The 25,531-nt window shown below is 47.5% G+C and overlaps 1 protein-coding gene across 22 annotated transcripts in view; it reads right to left on the bottom strand.

Moving 5' to 3' along the window:
• The window catches only part of LOC126869563 (serine/threonine-protein kinase MARK2-like), a 49,748-nt gene that overhangs the window by 21,080 nt on the left and 3,137 nt on the right, over positions 1-25,531 (bottom strand). For 12 of the 22 annotated variants that reach the window (XM_050626268.1, XM_050626269.1, XM_050626274.1 and 9 more), the window contains exons 1-2: positions 23,379-23,521; positions 342-1,309 (exon numbers count right to left, since the gene is read on the bottom strand). In XM_050626268.1, the coding sequence (XP_050482225.1) occupies positions 342-1,060 (719 nt within the window). In that variant the 5' untranslated portion in view covers positions 1,061-1,309; positions 23,379-23,521. Of the gene's footprint in view, positions 1-341; positions 1,310-11,603; positions 12,363-13,898; positions 14,006-15,370; positions 15,776-23,378; positions 23,522-24,155; positions 24,621-25,531 lie in introns of those variants that run through there. The other 10 variants (XM_050626285.1, XM_050626286.1, XM_050626284.1 and 7 more) reach the window with 6 other exon arrangements.

Below are 25,531 nucleotides of genomic sequence, written 5' to 3' on the forward strand. Positions count from 1 at the left end.
ACGGGGCGTATTGCCGAGCGTGTTCGACGCTTCATAAAACGAACGACACGTCGATGATCGCGATACGCGACGCGTTGCACGCGCGAGAAACGGATCTCGCAGAGTCACGCCTTGCCGGACGAGTCAACGAACGAGAACGGAACAGATTTAAGGGAACCGAGAAAAAACAACTAAATGGATAAAAGATAAAAAAGAAAGTAGAAAAAAAGACAAAAAAAACAAAAAATAAGAGAGAAAGGAATGGAAATGGGACGGAAGACCGTAGTAGTGCGCGTTGCGAATGCATGTATATACGCGAAAGAATTATCGTTTCGGTATGATGAGAAGAGAGAAAATGTTACCCCTCGGCTTCGTCATCCGTCACGTTTCGAAGTAGATCCTCGTGTTCCCTGTATCGAAGGTCCGTGTATAGAATTTCTGGCTCGAAATCCGAGCTGATCTCCAACTGGCGCGTTCTGGCTGCGAGAGTGTCCATTTCGATGGCCTTGACCTGCTGCTCCAATCGTTGAAGCATATCCGTACTCTCTGCGCCCGAACCTTTTCGCTGTTTCAGGATCAGTTCGAGTTTAACCGGAAGTTTGGCGTCGCTGTCGGAACAATCGTCATCGCGTCGAGGACGAACCGCGATAGGTTGAACGATGTTCGAGTTTTTGAACGCCTTCAATTTCTCCTCGAGGCTCGTTTCGATCGCGACAGCCTTTTTACCGGCGATCGATGTCGCGTCGTTGCCAGCGACGCTCGGTGAACGTTTGACGACACCACCCTTCGTCGAAGGATTCGCCATGCTTCCCTTTTCTATCACTTGGAGACGATGATCGTGCTCCACCAACTCCCACTGCTTCAAATTGTCCATCGGTGTACGAGCTGTCGCCACGTACCTTCCGGGGGCCGAGGTGAGACTCGTCGGTTCTCTGTTCGCGGATCGGTATCCACCGATCTGACGTTGCTTGTTCTCCGTCGTCGCGACGTTCGGCGTTTCGAGGCTCTGCCGCTCGGTTTGCGATCGAATCGAGCTTCTGCTCGATTGGGCTCGAGAGAACAGACTTTCTCGACCCTCCATGGTCGATCGACGAAGAGGTTATCACGTTCGAACGTTCTCTCTATCTCTCTCTCTCTCTCTCTCTCTCTTTCTCTCTCGTCGCGAGAAAGAAGAGATACACTCGGCGGGATTCGATAGTTTTCCACGCGTCGTCAGCAAACTTTGGGAAAATGTTCGAACGTCGTGCGGCACCAGCGGCAATTCTTCAACATGGATCCTTCATCGACCGAATGGATCGGCTTCCACAGGCAGCTTGGCAGGTCGCGTTCTCTGTTAGAAAAACATGCGTTATCCTCGTTAAGGAGCCGCTGATCGCTTCGCTGGGCGACGATCTTCGTCGACGAAGGGACGATTATCACTCTTCACACGTTGAGACATTTATGTATGTATATTACCCAAAACCCGAGCACGAGGAACGAGGCACGAGGCACGAGACACGATCCAGCCGATTATCCTTCGCCGGTCTTATACTTTATTTCTTGTTGGCAACAATGACATATACATGTGTGTGTGTATATATATAGAGGTATCGACAAGCAAAAAGCAGCGGCGCGTACAGACACACTTTATGTGAACACGAAAGCTTTCCTCGACCGAGGCGAACGGTCGTGATTCGTGATACTTTCTTGGCGATCGATCTCGCCAGAGTACCAGGTGCGTCGACTCGCGGACAGGCGATTTCGATTATTCGCCGATTCGAAAAATCGAAGCGTGAAGGTGATTATGGTTGCGACGATTGCGACGAATACACAGGCCTTGTATACGTTGTCCGGCACGAATTTCTGATCGATGGAAATCGATGGTGGAAGGTGTCGATACACGGAAGGACAGGCAAACGAGGAAGAAACGAAAGAAAAAATACAACTAACGAGAAAAGAAAGTGGATGGCACCGATGTTACGGTACTCCGCGCGATACATCGAACCGACCGATAAAGATATGCCACGCACGCGTCTTTCCAAGGTGTTGATTCGTCGATCTTCGAGTTTATTTTTTCACTTGCTTATCGCTCGATGGTCGCTAGTAGCTCGCGCTCGAATACGAAAAGGCACGTTTTCTCCAGCCGAACGAACCGACTATTCGATTCGCCGGGGAATAGACATCGCCCGGCGGAAATTGTTCGAACGGAACGCCGCGGTAAAACTCGGAGAAAGCAACTTCGCAGTTAATTGCGAAACGGATCGGGGTGCGTTCGATGGAAAAGTTGGAATCGTTTCGAGTGCAGGTTGGTGAGCGCGATAAGAAACGCGTCTCTTTCCGTTGTAATAATCTCACGGTTGGCCTCGATGGCGGCGCGATATCTCAGAAACGGTACCGATTTCCCGACCAGAATAAACGCTACGCACCAACCTACGGAAACGTATGCAAATTTCTCGCGTTATCGACGTAAACGAATAGGAGAAGAGAAGAAAAGAAACGAAGGAAGCAACGAATCTGTACGCGGTAGCGAACGAACGTCGATGGCAGGTCGGAGAGGAAATTTTTGTTCGATCGACCGTAGTCGTAATCGTTATATCGTTCTATATCGAATACGCGCAACGTATCTCTCCTTCGACTAAGTCACCGGTCGTCCAAGATGGAACGCTCGTGCGACGCGGCGGACACTTTGCGAAAAAAGGCGGATCGATCGCCGAAAAGGAACGAACGCTGCGAGGTTGCGCGTCAACGGTCGGCTACGAACAACTGGGTCCATTTCCCCCGAACGATAAGCGCACGACCGGCCAACTTGACTTCGTTAGACCGTTATCAGCGGTAGATGCTGATAAGCGATACAAGCAACCTAACTCGAGCTCGATTCCGACGCCCAAGTTGCGAGAATCTCCAACACGACCAAGCCAAGAAAAATAATATATTTTCTCCTTGTCGGTGGGAGCAATTTTTTTTTTTTTTTTTTTTTTAATCGAAACGACAAGAACGATGACGAGTAAAACCTGAAAACTGACAAAGGCGCGTCTTCAAACAAACTAGCTTACAGAGTAAGGCGAGCCCTCGTCATTTCTACCTAACGATAAAAGTATCTACAATAGCTCAAAGTATCTGGTACTACCCAGTATATGGATTATCCGAAGGAGTTTCGCGTCGTAATTTTCTGAGAAGTCTGCTTGTAATCGATTTTCGACGGATCGCTTCGTTGCGACGATTCTCCGATTCGGTTTGCCAAGACGAAATTCCCCTCTGCGGATTTTCTTTCAAAAATTCCCACGGAAAAAGACAATTTTTGAGCAGTGCATCGTGACCGATAATAAGAGATTTCCGTTTTCGCTTACTCGCGTCGAGCGATTGGACAGGAAGCGAGTGAGGTCAAGGAGAGACGGAGAGGGAGAGGGAGAGAGAGAGAGAGAGAGAGAGCCTTCTTATCGCTGGCAAAGATGTTTAAATCGCGATTTCCGAGAAGGTTAAAACCTACCAAAGACAGTCAGCTATATCTGTATATCTGGTCTGGAGGATAGATTCGTCGTCGAGACGATAAAGCGGAGACCGCGCATTCCGCTTGCGTTGAATACGTAGAGGCAGTAAAGCATAAGTCGTGGTTAAGAATGGAACAGGTGGCTAACAAGGCTAACCTGGAAAAGATATCTCACTCTCGTCCGATCGAAATCGCGCCTCACCCACGTGAACTTGATGCGAGTTCTCGTTTGCATTCACCGCGTGGCAACGTGCGTACATAAGTAAAAACAATCAACGCGAAGCAGCAGCAGCAGCAGCAACAGCAGCCAACTGTTTGCATCGAACGTTTACCAGCGTTCTGGTCCATCGAGCGCAGATACTTGGATATCGGCGGTAAGCAACGCTAAATGTTTAAACATTCGTTTCCATCGTACGCGTATTTCTCGTGGTTAATTCGGTGTGTAAACTTTCCCTTAAGTACGATATTAATCCGCGTATAGCGAATTATCCAAGATACAAGATAAACGACTGGTTCGAGAGAACTTGGCAAACTACGCCTACTGACGTACCAATTAATCGTACGATTCTCGAGTAACGTGAAATTACACGCAGGTTACGTAAAGCCTCGGCGTCCACCTTCCTTTCTTTTACATTTTACCTTTCCGTTTTCAGGCTTTGCCCTTTTTCGATCGTTCCCAGTCTATCCTTATCTCGCTCGTTGGACAAGGATCAGGGAACCGTGTACAATTGTCGCGAAACGATATTCTTAAGAGTCTCGAGTGCGCTATTCGAGTTGCGAAAAGAAACGTATTCTATACGCGTAAAACGATTCCATCGAAAGCGAAATCGAGGAAAGAGTCGGAGGAAGGAGCGATCGAGCGAAGAAGTTCGTGCGACGCATCGTCGATATATATCGCGTACATGTAAATTAACAAGGCGCGCCAGTTTTCGCACTTATTCACTGAGTTTGTCCGATTGTTTTCGATCGCTTCACGTACGAAAACGATAAAATCGTGAAAAGATGGAGCGCGTGTACTCGACGAACGGCCACTGAAACGGCTCGCGTCGGGCAGTCTCGCCGATCCCCGATGAGACTGCATCCGGTGGACGCGACGAAGCGCGTTACGTGCCGAGCCATGCCATGCCGCGCCACAACCATATGCCACGCTATATGCCGTCTTCGGCGCGACGCGAAAACTTCTCGCGAGTGCGAGCGCAACCGCGTACGCCAATTGCGGTCAACTGTGCGCGCGATCGACGAAAGCCGTGCTCGTGAGTCACGCGCGCGATTGATCACCGAGTCGATCGAGTAAACTTCGTTTCTCGTCTCTCTCGGCTGACGGCGTTCCTTTTCCAACGCGATCGGCCATCGTGTTAAGAGCTCAAAGTGCAAGTGCCGATAGCAGGTCTGTATTTGATCGCTTCGGTACCCTCGAGCCGCCATCTTTTCTACTGCCGAGACCATCGACCTTGAGATCTGTTGGATCACGCTCGCGACTTCTGCTTTCGCCTGGTCGCCGTAGGCGTACCGAAACGCGCGAAAATATTTTTCTTCCACCTCTCGACTCCACTAGTTTCGCATAAATCGCGTCCATTTCTTTACGAACTTCGTTGCTACAAACGGATCCACGTTCGAGCGCTATCATCGTATTTCGAGTTTAGACCTTTGGCTGAAATTTTCCACGACGTCCAAAGCGGAGGTTCTCGCGCCGTTCGAAAGGTCCCTTCCCTGAAGAGTCGTTGAAAGTAGCGGGCGAGGTCGAGGATCGACGAATCACTAAGCGGCATTATCAACTGGAATGAACTCGACGAGATTGCGAGCGCGAGATAGTCGCGATTTCTCGTGACCTTCCGTAAACTAGTCGCGTTCGGGGCATACATTTCTCTAACCTTTCGCGGAGAAGATTATCGCGTCCCAACGTGCACGCTCGACGCCGAGTAAAAATGAAAGTTGACGTGCGCCGATGCAATGGCCCATTTCGCGTTACCTACGCATCCGACGATCGAATTCCGTTCGATTAGCTTCTACCTTCGATGAACGCGATCACAGCGACGGCGATTCGGCTCGTGAGGAATCATCAGCTTCCGAAATTTACGTCTGACGTTTGTTTGTCCATGTATGTGTATACAGGGTGAGTCAATAAAAGATACTTTCTGAAACAACTCGTTGCCTATTGGTTTCGTCGAAAAACCTCTTAAACGAATTACGCTGCATTCCCCGAGGGTCTCGTCGAATGGACGCTATTTCATTTTCTAATATCTTGCGTTTTCTCAGATATCAAGGTGATTCTTGAACTTTTTAAACACTGTGCCGTATGTTCGACGCAACTGAACGTTCTCCAAAGTATTAGAACGGTATTAACTTATTTATACCGAAGAACCGTTAGTTTGGCAGATACTTTAGCTCCAATTTGTCAAATTTAACGTAGGAGAGGCAAGGAAAGGGGTGGGACGGTATTCTTTACCCGTTTTACGTCACCTGTTTTTCGTGCGTTAAATTTGACAAATTCAAGCGAAAATATCTCTTAAACTAATGGTTCTTCGATACAAGTGGATTGACGCTTCTTCGTAGAGAATATACACAAAGAAATACGGTGCCGTTTAAAAAACTCAAGGCCAGCCTGATATCTAACGTGATATGAAACGTAAGATATCAGAAAATAAAATTGCATCCGTCCTGTCGTCGAGTCCCTCGAAGCGCGACATAATTTATTCAAAACAGTTTTCGATAAAACCAACGAGTTAACGAGTTACTTTAGACAGTGTTTCTTATCGACTCACCTTGCGCGTTAGTCAGGCCGATGGTTCGCGGAAGTGTGACGATGTGAAAGAATTTTACGTACCTTATCACGCTCTCTATGCATTTACGGAGAACGAAAAGGTAGGAAACAAAGGGAACAATGTTACAAAACAGCTTATTAAATGGAATTTTACAAGAAGAAAGGCCGGTAGAGCCAACCGTTTCGTGTCTACGTTTTGGAAGGAACTAGCTTTAGCCTCTGTAACGAGGCGTAAATTTTCGTACCGCGTGTAACGGACTGTTCCGACAAAGGAAATTCGCCGTAACAAAGGAAATTGTGGGGCAGAACGAAGATCGCGCTGGTACGCGACTGGCCGTGAGCCGCGTACGAGAAAAGAACCCGATGAATCGATACGAAACGAGAGCCAACGATTACGAACAGTCCTTCTATCGTAGTTGCATCTTTTCCCGTTTTGTTATCGATCGGATCAATGAAGATCGATAACCGCGTGACGACAGACCAACGATAACGGCGATGTCGCGAGATAGCATACTTTTTTCTGTTGTCATCGCGGACATATCGAATTAGCGACACACGCGTCATAGACGTCGAACGAAACGAAGGAAGACGAAAAGTGGGAGAGTAGTTGTTTACCGAAAACCGACTAGACATCATCGATTCCGCGAACACGATCGACCAAGTAATTGACACTGATTCGTCAGTGACTCGCTATTTGCTTTTCTTGCTGGCATCTCTCTCTCTCTCTCTCTCTCTCTCTCTCTCTCTCTCTCTCTTCCCCTCCCTCGCTACTCGAAGATACGCACGACGATCGTTTCCTTCTGTTTTCTTCCACTTCCATCGTTGTCGTTGATCGTAGTAGCAAGACAGGGCCAGTTTCGTATTGCGAAGGATCTCGCGATCATATTCGTTGACGATCGTCGCATGGAAGATAAACGACGGAAATTCCAAGCGAAATACGCACGCACGACTGCGAGTTGAACTCTCCGTATCGATACACTCGAGGTGAGACTAATCGTAAGAAATTTCATTTAGCGAGGAATGCGAGTCTCGGTATCGATGGAATATTCCCGTGTAGGCCGTAACCTCGCAGAAAAGTCAGACTTTCGCAGTAACCGAGTTACGTTCGATGCCTGGCACGCCCCTTTCTATCGTACAGATAATTTACCAGCACCTTCAACGAGAAACCCTGTTCTCGTACGGTCGAGCGCACGCTCGTTACGACGGCTGCGAACGAGGAAACAGAAGAGAAAAAAAAGAAAACGATTTAAAAAGAAAAAGCACGCGGCCACAATCTCGATACGAACTGGTTAGGTTTCCGTTAACGTACATTTGCCTCTTCCTTCTCTGTTCTTTCGGCCGGCAAGCGATCGAACGTTTCGATTCCTCTTGTTTCCGTGATTCCAAAATCGAATCACGATAATGGGTTTATACGCGTTGCTCGCAAGCGTCGAGAACGCTCCGCGCCAAATACCGATTCGTCGTGTTTGAAACGAATAATTTCCTAATCGCGTTTTACAACTCGATAAACAAACGATGATTCTTATCGGGTTTTAATAACCACCGGAATAGCCACGGAACTCGTTCCGCCCTTTTAAATAATTCATAGAATTCGAATTGCCCAGACCTACACCGCGTACCGACATTGGCCCGTCCAGTTCTCGGATCGACCGACTGTTGCAAAATGTATGGGAGCAATGCAACATTGTTTTCGCGTAACCTACCTATTCGTGTTGGTCTACGCTTATCAAAGGCTTTTTCGACGCTCGTTATACTCGCGAGATAACGAACCGTTCTGTTCTTCGTTTACATCGAAGGAAACGTTCAACGGATGAAAGAACCTGTAAGACATACGTCTCGATAGCGATAACAATTTTACGATTTTCATGGAATCTGTTTGCGACATCGACTCTGTGTTTCGCCACCGTCCAAGTGTAACGGAGTAGAAAAAAAGACTACGCGGAGACAATAGTCGAAAATATAGCGTTCGTCGCGACAATTGTTGCAAGTAACGAGAATATGTCGAAGCATCTAAACCGACTGAATCAGGAAACAAGGTCTAGCGTCTACTAATTGTTTATCATGCACGTGTCCGCCCGATATGACCTAGCGTTGGCTTTCAGTTGTGCAAGCCACGCGTATGAAAATATCCAAGTTGGTTTACATAATTCTTCCTTAATCGGTATCGTATGCGCAATTGGGAATTTCGAATCGACATAGGGAGCACAGTTATCGCTACGATACTAAAGTGTCGATTTTCTTCGTAATCATCGCAGGCGAATCGATACTCGATATACGGCGACAGCTTCCTCGTTTCGACATGCGCGCGAACGGCGTTCCTCCTCCAATATTCGACGGTACAGCCAAATTTCGAATTCGCTGCTAATTACGTACTTGTAACATAGGAGCAGCAAATGCACGCGTCGGTTCGCGAACAAGCATCGATGACGTCAAGCTCGTGTAATTTGCCTGACAAATTTCCTTTTCTTCTCTTTTTGCCCGATCGCGCGAAATTCCACGCGAACAACCAGCGAAACGCTAAAGAAAAGAAGGCGGAATGGATCGTTAAGGAAACTGCGAAATCACCGAATATCCAACGCTGTCCGTTACGAACAACGTATTTCATCAGCTATTATATTTTAAACGGTGTCCAAAATAATTTTCAGTAAGACTACAGTCGGCTACGGAGGGGAATGTCGATTCGTTAGATGGAAACGGCCTTGATAAAACTCCCATCCAATGTCCGTACAAACGTTGCATATGCACGTACGGATGGACAGTCCCCTGATGGCTATCGCGGAAGTGAATCGTTTAAAGTACATACGAGCCGTTGTTAGCCGGTGTCGGCGAAAGATAGTTTACCGTCACCAATGGCAACTAGCTGTTTTTTTTTTCCAGCGAGTTTCACCTCAGTAGCAAAATCGCAACGCTGGATATTTGGCGAAACATCGCCATGGACGTCATAGAAAGCCGCTACCGTGTCTGCTCTTCTCCTTGCAAACGGATTTTTCCATTTCCATACAAGCTGTTCGTAGCTTTGTGTAAAAGCGTCGTAAGAATATCGGTACGTACGCGTGTTGGATGCGATTGCATGGTTCGTGTTTCGCGATACATCGTACAACGTTGAAAGGGTATTTAGCGCTTAAGTAAAAGCAAACTTGCACTCCGAGAGTTCTTTTGACCCCCGATAATCTACGGAATAGATAGCGCGGCCGAAGTGAATTTTAATAACTTCGCGTCGTCTTGTGTAACTCGAACGAGAGTTTGGATAAGTCGGTTTGAGGATAGGTGTGGCTTCGATCGAGGATTACGACGATCTTTGTAATTGGTTGGAAACTAGCGAAATACCATCGGACGTCGATCGCTGATAGACCGTGGCGAATCGAATCACGAAATGTTAGGAACGTAATCGTGCCGATTTCCTCTTATTCTACTTTTCTCTAAGATCGCGTACGACCGATCGTGTGAACCGTGTACACGTTGGATCACGTCACTGTAATCGTTACTAAAAAGACACCGCCCACTCGACCAAGCTTTCAATCTCCGAGAAACGTCTGGCGTTGCAAACGAACGCTATTCTCATATTCAAAGGCAGAATAGGTGTTAGTCACGTATGTAACAAATAGATTCGTTTCGTTTCGCTAACCTAATAACGCGATAAAATCGCGCGTCCAGTTCGCCGTTTATCAAGGTCACGCATGTTTCATAACCATCGCTGTATCTTGGCGATGCAGAAAGCGCGGATTCAACGAGTTCGTTACATCGAAATTGCGCAAAACGATGGAAACGTTGGATTTGCCTTCGAGGAGATCGCGAAAGCGAAGAAAAAGTAGCTACGTGTCGCGCGTATTTTCTCGATATCGAAAGAAACAACTCTTGTTGGAGTAGACACGGAATCGTTAGACGATTAAGTTGGCGATTTAAGCGGAAAACGATGGCGTATGATCACGCAGCCGAGTTATACGGTAACGTGCATGGCTGCGCGTACATTCTTCGATGGTGAAAGGAAAGCGAGTCGAGAAGCATACGCCAAGGTATGTATATACATTGTGCGCACAGGTAATCGAGAAACGCACACTATCGTTCTTCTCACCTTCGTAATTCCCTGTTTGCTGTCTCTGTCTCGAAGAATGGATCGTACAGGATACAGCGAGACGCTTAATCGAATTAACAGAGACGTACGAATGTTTGGAAAGAAAGACGCAGACTCGTACGAGAGATTAGATATCGAGAACACTACCTCGTCGTTATGGCGTAAGTGCGATGTAAATGAGTTTTCGTAAAAAGGGAGCGGCGGAGTATACATCGCCATCGCTTAGACAACGAACCGAATAGATTTCCTCTATCGGCAGACCAATCGACTCGTTGCGTTCCAAAGGAGCACCCGGTCGAGAGAAACGGCCGTTTCACAAGCTACGATACAAGCTACGAGAATTCATTGTTCCGCAACGAAGGAAGAAGTAATTATCGTTTTCGTTGGAGGTTGCAGACGCGCGCTGATCAACCTTGTTTCGACGTTTCTAAGCAAGTCGTGCGCCGCACGCGTGTCACCGTAACACGCTCGAATCTACGATACGAGTGGAGTCGTTTCGCGACGTCTCGGCTCGTTGTAACCTTTTGCGACTCGTAATTCTAAGGGCAATTAAGCAGCAAACAATTATGCTATTGACGAGTAGCACAGCTGGTTCGCGGAGACGCTCATACAATACCCTTATATTACGATAATTAAACAAGATCCACAAAGACGGTTCGTCGGAATTCGCACCGCTCCAACACGCTCGCCATGGAAACAAGAACGTTGTTTCTTTCTTGCGAGTTTCGCCTTCGTCACCTTGCGCCGTTTGACTTGTTTCGTCCATTTTCTTCAGATCGAACGTACGCTTTTTTATTTTCAAAAGTCGAAGCTCTGTCTGCAATCGTCGACGTGTTGCGCAAGCATAGACGATATTCTTGGCAGCTCGTCATTGCAGACATAAAGAGAAATAAATCGGTAATTTACGAGAAGGCTGATCACAATGCGATTACGTAAACGCGTGTGAACCGTCCGAGCAGAAACCCGCTCGAATCGCACCGTGACAAACGGAACAGTGAACCAATCGAGAAATCTGTAAGGCAGATGAAACGATTGATACGGTCCCAGCCAAGCCTGGCCGGACGAAGCGGGAAAATCGTAAAAGACACGACGATCGTTGAAAATATCCTGCTTCGCGCTAGACGTGGATTTTCTCGATAAAATTATCTCGACTAGCAGATAGCTTCCACCAACATCGCATAGATAGACGACGACGACGACGACGACGACGACGACACGGATATTCCGTATGCCGTTCGCACGCCTGGTGCTCGCGCGAACTATAGCGCGGAGAAAGGGAAGAATATCGCGAATAATTTTTCCACGACACGGCGTCGTTCTCTTACCTGAAGTCTAACGCGCAGCCTGGAGTGTCGTCTTCCGTAAGTGTTTCTGCTCGAATGTTGATCGGAAGATGGCGGGAGAGGGGGCTGAGATCTTCTGGCGGTTGGATCGTTCGCATTGTTCGTTTTATTCCTTACAATGGCCAGGTTATTCGCGCGATTTCCATTTGCCGCCTGCACGGCCGCAGCGGTGTTCGAGGACGGCGCGTCCCGGTGACTTTTTGTCCGACGAAGCAGACGGCGCACGGTATTTTTCACGGTAGCGGCCAGATGTGTACCGCCACCTCCACCGCCGCCACCGCCGCCTCCGCCACAGCGTTCGCCAGTTTCGTTAGCCGTTTTGTATTCGACCATTTTTGATCTGATAGTGGGCGCAGGTACCACTTTGTGGTTACCTGTCTCTGTCACGTACATTCCAGCCACGTTGTTGTTCGGCTGTGGCCCAATATCGCCGACTTTTCCTTTCGGTCTCTCTGCGCGATACCTGGCTTGCTGCTGTATGTGTTCTCTTTCCGATCGCTCTCTTCTTTTCGATACACTCTTTGTAAAAGTTCACACGTTTGTCGACACCACGACGTACCGGTTAACCGATAGACACAAAATGTTCTTCCACTTGTTTCTCACCGTGTATCTCAACGATACATCGATTAAATGGAACGATTCTTTGATGTCCTTTTCCACGGAAACCATCGAATCGTGGCAGAAACGCGATAGCTCGTTCAAATTCTCGCGCGTACTATCTTCCTCTAGAATTTCTGTTTCCTAGCAAGAAATCGACACACGTTTCACATTCCCTACGCTTTGTCCGTTGTCGTCGATTTCAACTCGAGAGGATGGCAAAGTATTTCTACGGGAGAAGAAGAGAAGAGAGAGAGAGAGAAGAAGAGGAAAAAGGAAAACGAAGACTTCCGAAAACCAATACGATCGCTCGACGAATAACGCGATCGACTTCCGTTTGCTTTATCGAAAGACCGTCGATCGGATGCCGAGACGAAGAAACACGAGCGATTTTGTGCGAACGAGTGCGAATCTTTAAGGGTGCAGGTGTTGCCAGATTATCGCGGCAGGTGGAAGCGAAGAACTTGTTCGAGTGGCCACTGAAAGTTTCCGAATACAACGAGTAAGGATTACAAGCGGTTTTTGCTCGAGAGTCTAACATCTGTGAAACGTGGCTACCTTTGTACATCGAAACGATTAAGTTACTTTCACAAAATCGTGAAAAATCCTTTATTCCTTTTAAATAAGGTGTCTCTCTTAAGAAACGGATCCTAGTTGGTAAATACCTGGTTGGTATCGTAGAAACTTGAAAGAACGTGCGAGCGATAACGAACTAATCGTTGGCAAATCCCTTTTTGTCAAACTACGTTATCTTTCGACCCACGTTTCAATGCCGTTGCCGTGAGATTCCAACGAGTCAGAAACTCGTCTCTTTGCTCGCTTGCCACGCGTCGACGACAATGGAAACTTTTGCGTACGCGATCACACCAAGATTACGCGACTCGAACATCGTGTCGACGATATATGTACAGTTGCTCACTGTATGCACGCCGGACAATCGAATCGCCCAACAGCATGACAAACGCGTCCTCCCCCCCCCCCCCCCCCCCCCTTCCGGAAGAAGGAGAAACAGCCGATGATATTAGACTCGCAAAATGTTCGATATTCCGATAAATCGACCTTGTCTTCGACCTATTACTCAATCATCTTACTATCGCGAATTATGTAATTCATCGAAAGAGGAAAGTAACTCGCGCTTGAGTCACGATTCGTTGCAGTTAGGTATCTGTCATCGATTCGATTCGAATACGCGTGTAAAATGCAACACGGTTTCGGTTCAACGAACGCCTATAATACGCCTACATGTGTGTCGTTAAGTATTAGAAGATCGTGATAAAGCAAAGAAGTTTACGACACGAGACCAGCCGCGATCGGCCAACACGGCGTTATCTGTGATTCGTGCTTCGTCAGTTTCCAATTCCCTTTAGACGTAGCCACAAAAGAAATCCGGTACCGATGTCGTGCAACTCGCGACCACGAGTCTTTGAGAAGAATTCTCGTCGAGAGTATCAAAATCGTTGCTATTCGTTTCCGTTTCGACTCGTCGATGACGTCTACCTGACTTTAACCCTTTTAGCGCCACCCAAAATAACACATCGTTGATCGTTCCGCAAACGAGTAAACAAAGATCGTGCACAGAGAAAAGGATGTTTACGTCGATAAGTTTATCTATACCGGATAGCAGTGGTCGATCGCTCGGTCAAGTTTAAAGCCACTTTTGTCAAACCTGTCCACTCGTACCGTCGAATTCGCGTTCAAGCGGGATTTCCGAGGTTTTCACGAACACCGGATGCCAGCAAGATCCTGTCGCGAACGTACTCTCCTCACAACTATGCGACAGTTTTGAGAAAGACAGCCAGACAAACAGACTACGAAAGAGGCAGAGGTGGGGGAGAGATAGGAATGGAAGGAGAGTTATAAAGAGAGAGAGAGAGAGAGAGAGAACGAGAGCGCGTACCCGACTTCCTAATGTCGTTAAGTTAAACTAATTAGGCCAGTTCTTCGATACCCGAACAAGTACGTAACCTTAAGCTATATAGCGGTGCAAACGTAGATCGCGTGGTCCGACCACGAGGTACTTTACCTCGTAATATTTTCCAGCTAGCGGATGGTTGACAATTTTCGCGCAGACCGTGCGCGCGTGTGGCAGACGTCAACGTTGACGTAACCGAGACGGTGTTCGACGACCCTTTCCATCGACGAAAGAATGGAAAATACTCGATCACTTTCGAAATTGCTTTTAATGCGAAGCTCGCTCGAAACGAAATCCGTCCAGCTGCTCGATGGGGACGATCACCGGGTTAATAATAATAATACTAATAATAATAATAATAATAATAATAATAATAATAATAATAATAATAATAATAATAATAATAATAAGTACATATATGTACACGTGGCTCGCTGTTTAGGCTAACGAAAGAGTATCATCGGTAGAAAGACCGGTTCGACTAGATTTCGCGTCGAAGGTGCGAAAATTCGCACCGGGCTGTTTCGCGTCGTAAAACACTAGAACTTCGAATTTTTCTTTGGGTTTGCTAAAAAAGCGACAAAGAGAACAATAGCTGACTGCCGATCTTGGCCAAACCTGTTGCATCAGCGGAACGCAAATTAAAAGACAATGGTAGCACACAACGAGCGTACCGAACTAGCCGCGCAATGTCACCGATCCGTTCGTTACTCGCGTCACGCGTCTCTTCGTTGTTCGCTGCTCGCGCTAAGCTTTCGATCGATAATCGCCGTTGGCCGGTGTGAGTCACCGGCGAAAATGTAAATTCTTCTCGTGATCGACGCGCGGAATCATCGATAAACGGCGATGGCGATTGAAAAAAACACAGCGACTCGGTGTTTTCGATATCAGAGGTCAGACATTTTTAGTTGTTCGTGGTATCAACTTCACTTTGCCGAGCATTGCCGTTAAGCCTACGTAACGTACAGTTATCGTCGATAGAGTTAACGTTCCAGACTTGTCCTATCGCATACTAATTGACGCGCGCTATTATGCGATTCACGGTCGACCTACAACTCGAAATGTTCGTTCGTGATAAGACCTTTTCGGAAGTATTCGAAAGAATGAAACGGACGTGCGAACGAACGGGCGATCGAATGGTTTGCGCGCATCCTTCGCTTTCCACGCGTTCGTTCGTTGCAACGGGAAGGCGATGGAACAGAATGGAACAAAAGGATACAGAAAGAAACACGGTGTATACCTTGAAGTAACTCGTTCACCTTCCGTAGAGCGCAGCATCTCGAGCAAAACGACAACAACGAGAAACGTTCTCGGGATGGGTAGTTCCCGCACGATCGACACACGCGCGACGAATTGCGATTCCGATCGCGTATTTGTTTATTAGGGGCAGCGTCGAACGATAAGAATCGTGTCGAGTTACGAGACAAAAAATCGAAGCGCGGTCGTGTCGATTTCCCGCTCTGTTTACCGTATCGGTCGACGAAAATCGAACGGAAGGACACAGGGTGACTCGCATCGAGCGAACCGCGATCGAAACGGAATTAGCAAACGAGTCGAGCGAGTATGCTGCTCGATCGCGAGTCTCTTGCTAACTGAACGTAGAACGGCCGTGACGGAGACACGCGAGCGCTCCGCTCGACCCGAGCTCTTTCGTTACTGGATCTTACACCGCCGCCGATACACTCTCTCCCTTTCTCGCTCCGTCTCTCTTCTGGCACGCATATTCTCTTTCCCTCTCCTACTGCCCCCTATGCCGTCTCGTGTCTACGCGTGCACGCATATCATCGTATTCGACACAACAACGCGTAAACGACAACATTGTCGCTAGTGATTCGTTCAAGTATCGTTGCCTGAAATCGGAGACGAATCTGTTTCTCTCGTTAGATCGAGTCGTTTCGGGAAGACGTTGGTCAGTTTCGAAAGGTTGCTCGCGGAACACAGTTACGCACGAACGTGCGCGATATACCGACTCGAAATCGGTTTCGATATTATCCATTGATGAACGACCGGCGAGACGTCGAGCGTGCAGGCATCGATAGCGTTTAACGCCGGCGGCGGGTGAGGTCAGCAAATGCGCTTAGGACTTGAACGACGGCCCTCTTTTATGCACCGTACGTTTACCCTAGTCACGTACAACATCGCTGGACGTGCATGCATTTCTGCGTGCATCGGATGCCGCCGCTTGAATAGAAATTAAACAGTATCGCGCGCCTAGATACGTACGTTCGTTGTGCAACGAATATATTTCAAGCGAACGAACGCACGAGGTAGGTACGGATGGGGGAAAAGATAACACACAGAATAGACAGATAAAAAGGGTCAGAGGTCCATTAAATTAATTGACTTTAGAAGTCGGTGCATGGTAAAAGATGCACGAAACGAGTCTCCTGAGACCGTGTTCACGGATAAAACGTTTAATGTCAAGGTAAACCGGTTTGACTTTTACGCGGTCCCTTAATCCCTTTGTCCCGTTTCTCACAGGAGATCGCGGTTTTCGTCCCAATGGACCTTCCTCCTTTCTCCGCCAGAGCGCCTCGTCTCCGCCATCTTCCGAATCTATTTGTTTCTCTCGGCGCGCAGACAACACCGGATAAGATGATCGATCTGTGCAGTGCGATCACACTGCGAGATGTTCGCCTGTCAGAGTGGAAAGTTCGGGGTCGATACGTTCAATGATCGGAAAGTTTCTCGACCCGAAGAAGTCGGCGAATATCTGATGTAGAAAGCGAACCCCATGCAACGGTATCGACTCGATGGATCGTGAAAGCGAGTGAGAGAACGGTTATCGATTCTCGAGTCAGCTTCGCGTACGCATCCTTGACACGATCCACTTGCACCCGTATCTAGATACCGACCTAGTTAATCGTTGGTTTACCGTTTCTTACGGTGAACCGAACGCGAGGGAGGAGATTTTTTATTTTAAACGCAAAATGTGACACGTACGGCAGAGTTGCTACGCTGTGCTCTCGATTCAACGATCGATCATCGGGTACGAGCCCGCGGAACAAATCGTCCGATACGCTTTGTGAAGTTACGTCGAATCAGTTTTTGTAACTATAGAACGAACGAGTCGTGTGTTAAAGTCGGCTACGATAAGCGCACCATAGACCAACTTTCTTACGATTTCTTCGAAATGTTGACGATACGTTATTTGGTGTATTATCTATACGTGACTCGATTTCTAGAAAGTCTAGTCTTATCGAATTGAAGATATTCTTTTTCAAAGTCGAAAATTTCGACATGTAATTTCTATGGAATAAGCCTCTGCAAAAATAACTTTTTAATTAGTGACGGAAAAGCTCGTTGATACGTTGCGTAAAATAGCTAGGGGAATCTTAAAAAAAAGAAGAATTCAGCTTGGACCTCGTGGTTTTAGAACGAAAGGATCGTAAAGTATACAATATCGGTAATTTCGGCATCCAAATTGCCGTGTACTTTACAACATTGCCATTCTCTGTACTTCTGAATTGTTTGTCAGTGAAATTTTTTCCTAGAGAGAGAATCTCAAACGTGCACGAAGAATCCTTAATATGGAATATTAGAGTGTCAGCGTGTTTTACTTTTGATGGATACTGTCACGCTACAAATATCTTAATTAAGCTGTTTTCCAGTTCTCGACACTTTTGCTACACAGTCCGTCGTTCTAACGAAAGTGACGCAACGATCGTCGTCGTTCCTGTTTACGTCGCTTCGATGACAAAAGAAATCTTGCCTTCTTCTCTTTCGACCGACGAGAGAACAACTAACGACCAAACGCGAAAATAGCTTTTCACCGAGAAGAATGGAAGGTTCCGCGAAGATCCTTTTACTTTGTTAAAGATTAGCAGTTTTCGTAGGAATCCCGTGTGACGCGGATATTATTATTCTCCACAGACGACGAGTCGCGTGTATTTAACCTTCGATTTATCGATCGTCCAAACCTGTGCAATCAATGAGGAGTGGGTGAAGTGCGTCCTTGGCATTGTATTAAAAATAGAAGCAGTCTCGAAAGGACCTACGCACGGTAGGAAATGGGTTTAGGGATTAGGAGAAAGTGGATGATCGTCGACGATACGTATTCTTGAAAACTCGATCCTCCTCGGTTTGGGAAGCAAACTAAGAACGGCGACGCCCCTTAAATGCATTGCGCCTCAAACATATACAGACAAACATATAGCCTGAATTTCCGTGTATTTTTGGAATGATCGAAAAGATTCGAAAGATTGCTCGGAAAGTTCGTTTCGATATACATTTCGATTCGATTACATTTATTGAATTATATAGGTGGTATTTTGTTCCACGACCTTCCTCCGTCTTTCGAGCGACTCGATTGTTCCATCCTTCCAGAATCTCTCAGGCTTCTCGGCGAAAAACTTTTCGATACGACTTTTTATGTGGAACAAATAGTTAAAAATCGGAAGGAACTTTGCGAGCAGCGTTCAACGAGTGTAATATTTCACTAAAAGTGAATGAGTACGTTTAAAGATACTTTTAGTGACGTTTTTTTTATGCAATATACTTGAAAATAATTTCCCCGATGGAGAGGTACTAAGCAAAGTTTATTATTTTATTAAATTCCTTAAAAATCGGAACAAATTTTCTGAGCGATCTATATTATATCACGTATATTGGTAACGGTATTATTCAAGCATGTAATGTAAAAACACACTTGTAACACTTCGTTTATAGCATCCACTGCTTCTGTTACCGTTTTAATTAACAGTAGTTAACGTTTTTATAAGATACCGCGTGAAATACGTAAGACGCGAGTTCGCGTCTCCCGACCGCAATGTCTTAAGACGCTTCCGATCCTTTGAAAGTCAAAAGTTCGTGCCTACTTCGCTTTAAGGACAAGGAACGATCGCTATTAAATTGCTTGCTTCTAATATTGGCCGAGAGATACGATGGACAAGCACTTTCGTCAATCTTTCGTCGCACGCTCGCTCGGAATAATCCCCCCCCCCCCCCTCCCCGCAGCGAACTTCCCACCGTTCCACGTCTTTGCTTTCAAACAAGAAATTATATACTTGTTATCGCGGCAAATCTTTCCTCCCAGATGTTCGGGAATAGTAGTCGGAGCACGAATCGATATCGTGGCATCGTGTTTTTTTTCCCTGATCCCTGCCTAACGACAACGAGATTTAGAGAGTAGGAAACTGACCGAGTAAAGTCGAGCGGGGTTACGTAATCGCACCGGGAGCGACGTAACCGCAGGCAAAAGAAGTTTTTTAAGTTGCGGTTTCCTTTTAACGAGCCACTCAAGAGGGACAGATTTTTCAGGCGAGCTGAAATGTAACGTGCAAATAATTCGACGAACGCGAGTCCGCTGTTGCAACGTTTGCCGTTCTTGTCAACGATCAGCGTCAAGATCAAACACGAAAGAGGACGAGATATACGTGAAACATCCATAGTCGTCGAGGCGCGCTCAGTCGATCACTCGACGTCGCTTTTGTATCCCAATCTCGCCCGTATTCGATTAATCCGCAAAAAACTTTGTATCCTTGCCAGCGTGAATCCGGGAGCGACGTCTAAAGTGACACGAAATCGCGTACAAGCCTATCTTCGAAAGATCAACCAACTAACTACGGACAGTTTCCCGTTTCGTCTACATCTGATGTTTTTCTCCTTTTTGCGTAGCGTGTCTCAACGGCGGAATCGCGTTTTCGCAAAAAGTGAAACGCGGTCGCTCAACACGAACGTTTTCCTTCTGTCGGTGAAATCGCGAAGACCTTTTTCTTTCACGATGAAAATCGAGGATGGAGAAGACGCTTTGCCATGCTCGAAGAAAAATTCTTTTCCTTTTCGATGACCGCTGATCTACTTTGTCCGCTCGTACACCGATTTCCATCGAAATTCTTTCGACGTTTACCTGGGCTGGGCGATGGAAAGCGCAGATTTTTTAAGCGTTTGGTATATTCGAACGATCGTTCGATGGCGTATATACATTGTGTAGCGACACGGTCGAGCCGCGAAGCTGTTTACCGTTCGTAGGTGGAAATCGACGTGGAAACAATTGACTCGAGCCGAGACAACGAGCTCGCAGGAGAGCCTACCAAACGTGGACAATTATTTCTCGATGAACGACTACGCTGCCATTTATGGCGTTCGCCGCTGTCGTTCTTGACCATCCAGCAGCTGTCTCGCGTTATTTTACAGACGCATCGAGGATAAAAGATTCGACGTTGCGCTCGAAGGCCAAAAGACGCATCGTTTCGAAAATTCGGAGACCCTGTGGTCCGATCGAATATATAGAAATATTATTCAAATCGGTTTCTCCATAAAACCTCCACCGACGGAGGCCCATAGAAGGAAACTGTACACCGCGAATATCATAGCTCGTTCGATATATATCGATATATATACCGTGCAGCCAACAAAATACACCATCGTCGATCACTTCTTTTGTCTCTCCCTTTCTCTCTTTCTCTCTCTTCCCATTATATGGATTCGAGCGGAAAGACAAGGCTCGCCATCTGGCGTTGGCCGTGTTAAATAACCTTAAAACTCTATCGGTTCCCCGTTTATCGTCTACTTATTGTTAAAGTTTGCGTGTTTGAATCGCGACGCTCCGGGATTATCTAATGAGCATGTGCGTACACGGAAGAGCAACAAGAGAGTTTCTTCTTGCTCGCTGTTGGATAAGGTGATCGGAAAAAGGAAGATGGAAATTACAACGGCGGGAATAGGAATCGAGTCACGCTACAGGAAAGAATCTCGAAGGATCGAGCAACCAGTCGAACCTTTCCAACCTCTTAGACGAGAAGGCTGCGAAAAGTACGTAAGGTAAACGGGGCGAGGCTTTCGTACGAAAGACGGTACGTTTGCTAACCGAGAGTGGAGGATTAGCAGCTACATGGAAAACGCGGGCTTCGATAATACGCGTCAGAGTCTGCGGCGAATTGGCGAAATGCCGTGAACTAAATTCACGAATAATTATAAACGAATGCGTTTAAGAAAGTGGCTAAAGTTAGACATCAGCTAGCGAGCGTAGAGTTCGCGGTCAATCGGATTCGCACGATTCAAGGTGAACCGATAACCCCGACGAGCCGTGAGCGAGGAAGCGTCGATGGTTTCTTACCAACGGATCCCACAGGTAACCGCGAGCTCGCTCCTATTCCCGGTAACGTTACCCTCGTCCTTTGTCCCCAACGAGTCGCGTTTGATCTACTCGTTACGATTATAGCGTTACAAGATCGTAAATGCGCTTTTTCAACTTAAAATATCTGTGCAAATCGGGGCTTTCGCGGAGGCTGGTTTGGCTGCTTCGACTCGTCGCTTCGAGAATTTAGACGATCGGACGGTGTTACGAGAAAAGACAGAACGACGACTTAAAGTTTCGCCGGTTGCTTCCTCGTCGGTATACTTCCTTCCGGAGATGAACGAGCGAAAGAGAGATCGTTCGATCGATCCGACTTGTCGTTGCTCGATATTGCCGACTGAAACCAACAATTACCAACGCCAACGATTAAGCGCGTCGGAAACTCGTACCTCGTCGACGCAAAAGAGAAGCTGGCACGGCTCGTGGGTAAAAGAGAGACGGAAAGAAAGGGGGAGTGACAATGGTGGAGTGTCGTGCAAGTCGAATTAAACTCGACTGACGTACACGTATGACCTTTATAAACGAGTCAGCGCCCATGCAATCCTGGACGACGCATAGTCCAATTGTCGCCGCGATTTGACGAGCCGGTAATGCTAGACATTCTCGTCGAACTTTTATGAAATCGATCGACTGATTCTTCTCTGCTCCGCCCCCCCCCCCCTTCCTCTCACCAATATCTAAAGAAACTTAGCTAAAACAGTCGATGGAATTCCGTGAACCGGAGACGATACTTAGGCGATTCAAAGCGGTACGACTCGAAATACGGGTCACTGTCGGCGTCGACTACGCCTAGATCGCTCGAAAATAACTAGTTGCGATTAAACGTACAGTTCGCTACGTTTGATCTGGCGCAGTGCAACGCTGGCCAATTTCTCTCCGATTATCGAAGCTTCTCTTCAAACTTAACCGATCGGACGGACCGTTTGCATTTTACTGGTAAATGACGCGAGAATATAGAAAATTCGTTTACTAGCCTGTTCGCTAATACGAGCAAGAAGAAGGCAAAAATGGACAGCGTGCCATAGTTTGTACGGGCCAGATCGACGAACACCGGATGTACGAGGGTTTCGGCCGTTTAACCGGCCGATAAACGGATCGCGCGTCATCGACCGTACTACCGAATAAGTATGTTCTGGCGAAACCATGTATATATGTTCGATGTATCCTATCGAAGGTCTATGGGACGGTAAACCGGGCAGCGTTGTACGCGGTCGAGGAACTGACGGTCGTTTCTGTCACGCATACGAAACGAAGACGTGAAAGCTCGGCCGGTCCGGAGAATAAAGCGTTCGACGGCCACTACCGCCGAGAGAAAATTCGAAAGCAACCAGTCGTGAAAACCTGTTCAGCCGAGTCATCGAGTATCGTTCGTGTCCTGATCCGCGACAACAGAATCCCAGCTAGTCGATCGAGGAAAAATCGAGTATTCGCGTAACGATCGCGATAATTTTCGATCGAGTAAACATCGCGAATCGATAATCGATAATCGATATCCCACGAATTCGATCGTTCGGGTTCTCGATTATCTCATCTTATCGAGAAGCGTTACGTTAGTACACTGCGATACCTCGAACCAAAGACGTCACGAAGCACCTTTAGAATTACGCGTTCGTCACAACAGAGCAACATTACCAAATAGACACGCTTACGCTCGGCGGACGACTACGCTCGCGGTAACCGTATTCTCCGCGGCAAAGACCATCTTTTTATCTTCCACGATACCAGTTCTACGATTCTGTTCGCAACATCAACGCGTGGTTTCGCCAGGTCGTTAGGCGAATTCGTTTTTCGGTTACCGCGGACGTAACCATTCTTCCAGGCGTAATCGTTCAACCTTCAACCATACCCTTAACACGTTTTGCGTGACAAGGCACATTATCGACCGACGAAACGGCGACCGTGTCGTTCCTGCGGTGATTACATTTTCTTCGGTCAGAGAAATGGAAAATATAGTTGGAACGCGAACGTACGAAATCGCAGCTCGAAGAAGCGTCTTAGAGCGCGCGCCAACCGATCGGAGAAGCCTGACATTTTCAAGCACCTTATGGTGCGCGGAAAGGACACGTTCGCACGAGCGCGCAGACACGGCGTGCCGTTTCGTCCTCGAGAAAGAACAGTTACGATTACACGAGCGTAACGAGCTTGGCGTTCCTCATGTTTTCGTACTTACTTTGGAGTTTGTGACGTGGTCGGCCGGCACTGATTCTGGAACGGTTTGCAAAGTGCTCCGCATACTAGCGGACATTGTAGGCCAGCCAGTTTCACTGCCTCAAACCCTCCAACGCTTCGACGATGCACCCTCTCCCCCTACGCCTGAAACAGAATGTACGAACCAACGATTAAAACTTCCTTTTCGGGAACTGCTTTCCGAATAGATTCAACGGTTCATGAAAATGTATCTCCATAAATCTGAAAGACGGCCAAAGGTACGGTTGTCCTCGCGTCGACGGTCATCGATGCGAGATCCAATTTAATAAGTTTGGTCCATCGATCATCGACCGACCGTCCTTTGTTAATAACGCGGCCAACCGAATACGTTCGTTCCGAACGGCAAAGAGAATCTGCTTCGTCGCGATGCGTGCGTTTTTTTCACGCGACGCTCGGAATCTACGCGCTACGCTGAGAATCCGAGCGTGGATCGAGCGAAAATGTTTTCGATTCGTCGGTGACGTTACCGATCATCGTGACGCACGGTTCAGGAACATTGCCAAATGTCTTCGATCCGTTTCGCCGAGAAAAGTTAGTAGTGCGATCTATTTGTCAGCCGCGTACCAATTCCGTGAAAAACGGACTATCCACAATTTCCAAGTTCGATCTATCTTCGAGAGAAGTTGGGCGCAAACCCGAGGCTCTACGATTCGGTACGCGAACGGGGACGTGAATCCTGCTGCGTTAAGTCAGCCATAGAAACCCGACCTGTACAGGTAGGCGAGAGAGTGAATCATACCTTGCTACCGACTGTACATCGGAACGTAACATCGGGCCAACTTTGGCTCTCGTCTGTCTGACCCGTGGTAAAAGTCTCGCGCTTTGTGCCGGTCTTTACGCATACAGGCTCGTGCGATCGGAGGTAACGAAAGCTCGGAAAATAGGAAAATCGCGTGCGAACGTATCGACTCGGGGAAAGCGGCGGCGTTTCCAACGGCGAAAAAGAGAAAACGATAAACTTCGCCGCGTGGTGTTGTATCCGAGCGTTCCAAATAGACGTTGCTTCTCCGTGTGACACTCGCGCACTGATGTTCGCTCGATTACCTTCTCGTCGACACTTCCACCGTGTGTCTCCTCGGACAAAACCAACTTTTCCGCGAATCGATCGAACGGTAAGAGTCGGAAAAAATGGTCACCGAAGCGTAAATGTTGGACGGCGATAGTTTCAGTTTGATTTTTGCCAAAATTTCGATCCAACCATATGGAAGGAAATCCCTGACAACGAATACGAACGGAGGCCGGCTACACGATAGCAAAGAAAAGGAAGTTATCGATGAAATCGCGCGCCTCGTGTCAACCTTATCGAGCGTGTACGCGTTCGGACGTTCGAACGCGAATTTCTCGGGTGAAACAAGGTTGGCGAAAGTCGTCCCTCGCCACAGAGATTATTAGTCCGTCCTGCTCCGTTGCGAACATCAATCTCGCAAACGTCACGATACGAAACGATTCTGCGTTGCTGCGACTAATTTCGACCGGTGAATAAATTCTCCAACGTTCGCTGCAACGCACACCCTTCGTCGAGACACGAAACGCAAAGCGACACGCTTCCGCCTTTGGTCGACCACTTTACAACGGGAAAGCCACAGACCGACAGCTCCAACATATCAAATATTAAGGACGTGCGCGCGTATCTCGTGTATCCACTGCGCGTATCGTATCGGAGATAGTAACCACGCGACAAGATCTGTCAATGGGCTCGAATCCGAACGAAGGAGAAACAGGTGTTTGGAAGATAATTTTATTCGGACACCTGCGAGGCGTTTCCAGCTAATAATAGAATCAACGAGGGCGAGCGCGAGCGAATCGTTGGTGAATCGGTAAAACGCGGTCGCGTTCATATTTACGCGAATCGAGGAGAAGTTCGATTGGGAATTTCGCGGCGAAGGGATGACGCGTGCGCTAGTAGCGTCGAAGCTTGAACCGGCTGTTGAAGTGCGCGCACGACCGTGTCTACGATCGTGACTGTACTCGTGGCCGCGGTACGAGAGATCGCGAACGCGGCAACGATTCTCTCGTTCGGTCGAAGGTGGTTTGCACTCGGAGCGTCGCGTCGGGCGAAATTAGGTTTCAGACCATCCCTATGAAGTGGGTCAGCGGTACACGCGCAGCAAGAGG

Source organism: Bombus huntii, chromosome 9 (assembly GCF_024542735.1).
Source record: "Bombus huntii isolate Logan2020A chromosome 9, iyBomHunt1.1, whole genome shotgun sequence".
In the NCBI taxonomy this organism is placed as follows: Eukaryota; Metazoa; Arthropoda; class Insecta; order Hymenoptera; family Apidae; genus Bombus; species Bombus huntii.